The sequence below is a fragment of the Triticum aestivum genome, chromosome 6A (genome assembly GCF_018294505.1).
Source record: "Triticum aestivum cultivar Chinese Spring chromosome 6A, IWGSC CS RefSeq v2.1, whole genome shotgun sequence".
NCBI classification, from domain to species: domain Eukaryota; kingdom Viridiplantae; phylum Streptophyta; class Magnoliopsida; order Poales; family Poaceae; genus Triticum; species Triticum aestivum.
This window is the reverse complement of record NC_057809.1, coordinates 556,887,243-556,894,389: the sequence shown is the minus strand read 5'-3', so window position 1 is coordinate 556,894,389 and position 7,147 is coordinate 556,887,243. Positions and strand designations below refer to the sequence as shown.

Here is a 7,147-nt window from a genome sequence, read left to right as displayed (position 1 = left end):
TGAAAGAAACATTGGATGGAATCAAGGGCCAATGGCATCGGCAGTGTCAATTCGTTTGGATTTATGGTGGCGTATCGCCATCGGTTTGTCTTTGCTGATGATGTGGTGTCCGTGGCAGCTGGAGAACACTATGATATGAGTTAGACGTTCCACCCTGCGTACTAAGTATAATCATGGGAGGGCTCAAATCGTACAGCAACACCCATGCAGCTAAAGCTAAGCAGCTTCGGCTATGGTCTATGGGCAACTAATCACACACAAAAACGGCGTGCAAAATAGCTGCAGGGAATTTTGCACTAGAATCTGTAAGAAAAACTGCAAGTTCCATATGTAGCTGTCCAATGCAGGTAGTTCCTGAATAATACAGATACCATGCTGTGGAACATGCACAAAATCGACACAAATAGAAATGTAGGTGGAATTGGAAACATCTAATATGAAGAATTTCGTTTTGCTCTTTCCTATCATTCATCTCAAATATTGACCTTCATTTCACAAATATTGTAATCTGGGGGTGGCCAGTATAGATACCAACAAATTTTACATACAAGATACAAAAATGAATGAGCACCATTACAGAGGAGGAGAATGCAATGAGGGAGAGGGAGAAAAATGGAATTATACCTATGTGACACATTGGCCGCGATTATGTACGCCGCAGCATCATCCCTTTATTAAACATATGGTTTTGCTACAAAATTAACTTTGCCGCCTTCATCACCGTGTCTCTTGGCAGTAAAACCTTGGCCTGGAAAGCTTAGCCACCAAGCCTGTCGTCCTCTGCAGCATGCACTTGCCCGATCAGTCTCATGGCACCTTGCGACCCATGATGATTCATGACGAGTTAGCTGACCCATTCCTCCAGTGTTTCAACTGAAATTTGTTCCCAGTTGTTCTCGGACAATACGTGTAACAGTATTTTGGGGGTAAAGAATAATTCCAATTTCTGAATCGTGTGTCAGTGTCTGGTATGCTCATTATTTTTTCAGAAAGGGCTTCTGACAGACCAACAGTTTTTCATCGCTAGCTATGTCAAGATCCAATATACGGGCATCCCATCTGAGCTGAGCAGCAACAGATCTTGCAGCTTCAATAAGAGGGGCTGTGTCACGTATTATAATCCAGCCCTGCATAGGCATAAAATAAATACATAATTTTAGACAATACATTGAACACTCATCATCTAATGGTCAATGCAAGCACTGATTTATATATAAGTTATAGATATATGCGAGTGCAAGACTTGTCCAAGAGACAGCCTGATTCAAAACTACACAGAGTACTTTACAAAGACAATTTCTTAAAATCAGGTAAATGAGAATGTTTGTGCATCAGACCTAAGTTTACGCAATACTGAATGCCGCTTCTTCAATAGTAGAGTTCACATAGCCTATAGATAGAAAAAACATAACTCTTGCAATTTGGCCATAGTGAATGACCAGGCAATGAAGAATGGAGTTTTTGGAATTAAAGCAAAGTTAATGTATCTTGTGGATATCCCAAACTAAACTTCCTTGCATATGGCATAGTTAAGCAGCAACAATTGTTAGAATGGAGCCATATGAATCGTTTTTTATTTTACTTTTAGAACCACCAACACACAACAGGACACCGTTATTGCCCACTGATCAGAATCCACAGGAACCTACATATGGGTTTCATGACTGAACGATCCAGTTCCTATATCAGTATAAATGTAAAATTAGCAAAACTTGGTTACCTCTGGTCTTAGGATGCGATCAACTTCCAAGAATATGTCAAGAGTAGAACATCTACGTTTTTGGCGCTTTTCAAGTGATAGAAAGCCATCAGCATGTACCATATCATATGTTCTCGGGTAAGTTGGAAATGCTTCACACCTGAACAAATGTTTGACATTCTATCAGTTAAAGTGATCAGAAGATCCACAAGGAAAGAACTATAAAAGGTACTCCCGCCGTTCCATAATGTAGTGCGTACAGATTTTTTCAAAAGTCAAACATTACAAACTTTGACCATGTTTATGGACAAAAATATGTACATTTAAACACCAAATGCATATCATTGGATACATCATCAATTATATTTTCATGTTGTATATGTTTGGAATTCTATATAAAAATAGTGTAAACTCGGTCAAAGTTTGCTTAGTTTGACTTTTCTGAAAATCTATACGCACTACATTATGGGGCAGAGGGAGTAACATTTTACATTGTGGTGATCCCCATCTGATAAAGACATAATTCTTGTACAAAAATGTAATTTGCATAAGCATGCTAAAAAGATGTAATTCGATAAAAATTATGAGTCATGGCTGTGCCTTGTATACGCATGCACATGTGGCGTACAATGTGGATTTTTAGTATGATAGAAAGTTGGCGATTACTCGATATACACCTGAAACAAGGGGGGGGGGGGGGGGGGTCAGAAAGGAAAAACTCAGGGGCAAATACTTACCAGTCGTGTTGAACCCCAATAAGTCCACGGTCAAAAATAAGTGGCAGATAGTTCGGGGCATTTGTAGGAACAACATTCATCACCCATACAGATTTTCCAGACTTGAGTAAAGCAGCATTAAATCCACCAAAGTGAGCATTCATATCCAGAACATTCCTAAGCATGTTAAATGGTGGATGTGGCTCCTCATCACCAGGTCTCTTTGGATGATCAGAAAATATAAGTGGAGACAATAAAGACCAGTAGTTTCGCACCATGGAGTCCCAGGTGGAAGTATCCTCACCAAAGTCTTCTGAATTCACACCTGGCAATTTTGAAGGTTTTAATTGGAAGACAGACAACATTTTCAATAAAAATGCTCATATCTAAGCAGTGTCATCCATCTGTTTGTGACCTTTCTACTTCCATTGTGTATGCTGATACTTACCATGTATATCAAGCTCTGTTGAGTTCAATCTAGCCTGAGAAGGCCATGCTGTGCGATGTTCAATGGGGATCCAACGCTTACTTCTTGTTCCTGCTATACAGGGATTTAGTGGTTTGTAGTATGGTGATTCGGGATCATGACTTTTAGCACAAAGCATAGGTTCGGATTTCCTATAACACAGGAGTGCAAAATCATCATTCCTCCAAACCTTAGATTCAATACATGAGAAAGACGGAAACATGTTATAAAAGAATTCAATACCTTGAACTGTAACAATCCCTTTTATTTGTCTTTTTCCACACATTTGTCTCATCTTGTTGTGACAACATCTCCCAACAGAGGTTATTAGCCAAGGCGCGGATGGTTGTCCATTTCTTTTGATTTTCTTTGTCACGTAAGGCCCTGTGTGTATTCAGACTTGTTGTCCAAACAAAGTATCCACCAGGCCTCAAGAGCCTGTCTACTTCAACCAAGAAAACACCATCTGCAGCAAGAGAGTAAAGTAACATACAGCAAGAGAGTTAATGTTAAATTTTCATGAGGTACAAAAAGATTCTAAGTACATATTTATGGTAAATCTACACATGGATTTTTGTTAACTTAATTCTGCGTATGCCTGTTGGTAGTGGCAAACAATCCTGAAATAAGATAGGGCAGAATTCATTCACAAGGAAAGTATGATTTTTCACTTTTGGTACATGATGGTATGTCCTTGAACATTAGTACAAAGCAACAAATTTACATCATCTTTGGGTACACATATCTTAAAAGGTGGTAAACGTGCAAGTCATCTGTTGATGGATTAGCTTGAACTGGTGACTAGCTGAAATTATTTCGATCAATGAGAGTTAAGACACTGAAAAGAACCAAGGGAATACTCCATGCATACCGTTTTTGTCCCATTCAACATTGCATCTTGCACAGTGCACCATGTCAAATGAAAGATAGGGATATGGAAGCTGCTTTGATGCAAATGAACCAATCAGTGCAGGAATTCCTCTCTCTAGTGTGATTTGCACTTGACTGCCCGATGACTCATAGTTAGCAATGCACATAGTCAAGAGGTCTCTCTCAAATAAATGTGCCCCCAAGGTACCAAATCCACATTCTATATCAAGGACTGTCCTCACCTGAAAATTACATGCCACTGAGAAATCAGAACTGTCATAAACTCAACAATTATCCCAAAAACTATAATATCAGACTAGCAGATGAACTATGAGCTGAAGTAGCAAATAGCAACAGTGGAAACATCATATGAACTTGCCAAGAAAAGTACAACCCAAGATATCTCCACTACGTTCAACATTATGGATCGTAGTGGCTGTCCTACTGGCCCACCAAGAAAAAATTCGCAGCACAGTACAAGAAACCCTGATATAAACTTTCCAACGCATTGACTATACATGATTTTCAAAGGCCAGATTAAGTGGAAACTGACCAGCACTTTCCAGACCACTGACCATGCAAAATCTGTAAAGGTATGTTTAATGGAAAGGCCACAATGGACCGGTGCCGCTGGACACAAATCCCACAATAAAAAATCAGTTAGTGCAACTATCTAAAAAAATACTGAAGATTACAGTGAGCTCGTCCATTTTGTTACTTGTCAGAATTTTTGTACTTGAGCTTGCTCCATGATTTCAGATTAAAAAGATTACAGTGAGAGTTATCTTTATGCAACCTCTACAAATACAAGAAAATCAGATGGGAAATTTTAGCAGAACTTATCAGAAGTATTAAGCTGTTTTGTTTTGTTTTTTTTGCGAGGAAGAAGTATTAAGCTGTTGACAGGGAGCACTATCAAGTGTGCCTTTTCAACGAGGTAAATTCAGTAATTTACCAAGGGTAAACCTCATAAACAGAAATGTCACTGGTTTAGTTCTGCTAGGTAATTCCAGTCACCACCTGTGACACTACAGACCGTTAAACACAGAGAGGAATTTGGCAGCAGCTCACCCCGGCCTCATTGAAATTGAACTCGTTCCGCAGGCCAATCATCTCGGCAATCCGATGCGCGTAATCCTCCACGCCGTCAGACAAATGTGCGTCCGACGGGAAGGAGATCTGGTCCTCTTCCACCATCATCCTACGAACAATCGGAGATAAGCGAATTCACAAACGAAGCCACCAACTCAACATTTCCCAAATACAGTAGTAACAAATTGCGGGTCATGTACCTCTTGAAGAGGCTCCCCGAGGAGAATTCATGGCCGCTAATCCGCACGTTGTCCTTCCAGATGAAGTCCTTGCTGCTGGGCCAGCGCACGGGGGTGCGGTAGGCCCGCGGCGGCGCGACGAGGCAGGTGGCCCTGCCCTCCCGCGCGCACTGGCGCTCGTAGCTGATGACGACGCCGCCGCCCAGATCCGAGACGTCGACGGCGTCCGAGCCGTTGTAGTAGCAGGGCACGTGGTTCTCGTACTCGGCCGCGCACGCCTCCGCCTCCCGCGAGCGGAGCCCGCCGCCGGCGAGCACGCCGATGTCGAGCAGGTCGGTGACCAGCTGCTCCTGCAGCCGCCGGTAGCCGCGGTGCGCCGAGGCGGCCGCCATCGCCGCGGCGGCCCCGCGCCCCGTGTAGAGCGACCCGGCCCACGCCACCGACCCCACGAGCGCCGCCGCGGCGAGCACGAGGACCCCGATCCTCGCCGCCGCGGCCGCGAGGCGCCGCTTCCTCCCCCGCGCGGGGGTGGCCGCGCCAATGCCGTTCTCGCCGGGCTGCTTGGGGTCGTAGTGGCGGCCCTCGTCGGCGCAGCGGTCCTTCCCGCCGCCGCCCCCCGAGAACCCCCGGTACAGCGGCCGCGACATGGCTGCGCTGCTGCTGCGGATCTCACTGCCCCAGCCCGCGCCGCATCAGACCACCACCGACTCCCGCTCCCGCTCCCAATTCCGCAATAGCGCCGCACTCCACCACTCCCACTCCCGCTCCACCGCCTGCCACGGCCTCAACACCCCTTCAATCAATCAGTCAGCCAATCAATGGCGGTCGCACGGCGAGTAAATGGGGCGAGAGAAGGCGCAGCAGTGGCGGTGGTACCACCAGCGAGCGTACCACGCCACCAAAGCAGCGCGTCCTCGGCCGTTCCGCGCCGGATCTCCTCCCCTCTCGGCCTCCACGGAACGGGACGGGACTGCGCGCTCCCAATCCGTATCTTCTGTTACTGCGTGTGTAACAGCGGGTTGCTCCGTCGACGGCACCGGTATAAATAAAGGCGCGGTCCACGGCGCTGGCGCGCGACGGTGACGGCCGGGGCCGGGCCCGCCGTCGGTGGGAGAGCGGGGTGGCGAGGCCGGTGGGGATGGAACAGAAAAGTGAATGCGGCGCGGGCCCCGCGGAGGGGAGGAGGATTAGAGGAGATGTACCGGATGATGAGTTTTTGTTTGACGTGTGTCCGCCCGGTCGACAGTCTCGTGATGCTACAGAATGTGAGTTTTCTTCTATTTTTCCTGGATTTGCTGGGATTATTATACTGTGGGAATTTTTTGTAGTCTACTGGTCGAATAAGTTAGTGATGATCGTGCCGGTCATTAGATCCCAAATCGAGTACTGTTGTCGCCACATGTCGTGTGTAATCCCGGGGCCTGGGGTTTTATATTTTAGAAAGATGGCGCCGGAGCGAAGTGGCTGAGGGAAACATGTTGCAGCTACTCTGCGTTGTTCTAACGTCTTGTTCTTGGTTGGAGAAATGTAAATACGAGGAGTTGTAAGGCTTTGTACAATGCAAGGTGCTTAACATAGGTGTTTAAAGAAATAAATCAGCTTTTCTCTAAGCATCGGTGTTTATTTGTAGATAATAGACGCTTAATTAAGCACCTCTCCTGTAGAAATAAGCATCGGTGCTTAAGAAAAACTTGATTTATTTTATTAAGCATTTTCCTAAGCACCTATCATTGTACAATGCCTAAGATGCTTCTAAATCAATATAAGCCCAACCGTTGTTACTCATCAACTCATCAATGTTTTTTCTTTGAAAATTTTAATCTATGCATCATCTGTCCGGGCAGTACAAAGAGAACACTGGAATTAACAGAAACTACATTCAAGTCCATAGAATCACCATGCGACAATCACAAGCGCTAACGCGAGGCGGAGGCCATCGTCGTCATCGTCTTTCCGTCATAGGAGCGGGGCAAATCTTGTTGTAGTAGGCGATTGAAAAGTCGTCGTGTTAAGATACATGACGAGCGCACTAGAACAACAATTGTCCTCGAGGAAAGGAGTCGTAGATCGAAAGGATCCAATATGTAGACATACGAACACGGACAAACAAAGACTGAATCCTAGC

General features: G+C 45.1%; 1 protein-coding gene across 1 annotated transcript; it reads right to left on the bottom strand.

The window, feature by feature from the left end:
- Positions 1–437: 437 nt before the first annotated feature.
- LOC123128467 (probable pectin methyltransferase QUA2) lies at positions 438–6,052 on the bottom strand. Its single transcript, XM_044548475.1, has 8 exons — positions 5,044–6,052; positions 4,823–4,952; positions 3,753–3,993; positions 3,125–3,347; positions 2,864–3,033; positions 2,437–2,740; positions 1,721–1,859; positions 438–1,127 (listed from the first exon to the last, which is right to left on the bottom strand). The coding sequence occupies exons 1-8, from the start codon at positions 5,667–5,669 to the stop codon at positions 978–980; spliced, it is 1,983 nt and encodes a 660-aa protein (XP_044404410.1). The 5' UTR covers positions 5,670–6,052; the 3' UTR covers positions 438–977.
- Between the last annotated feature and the right edge of the window lie 1,095 nt (positions 6,053–7,147).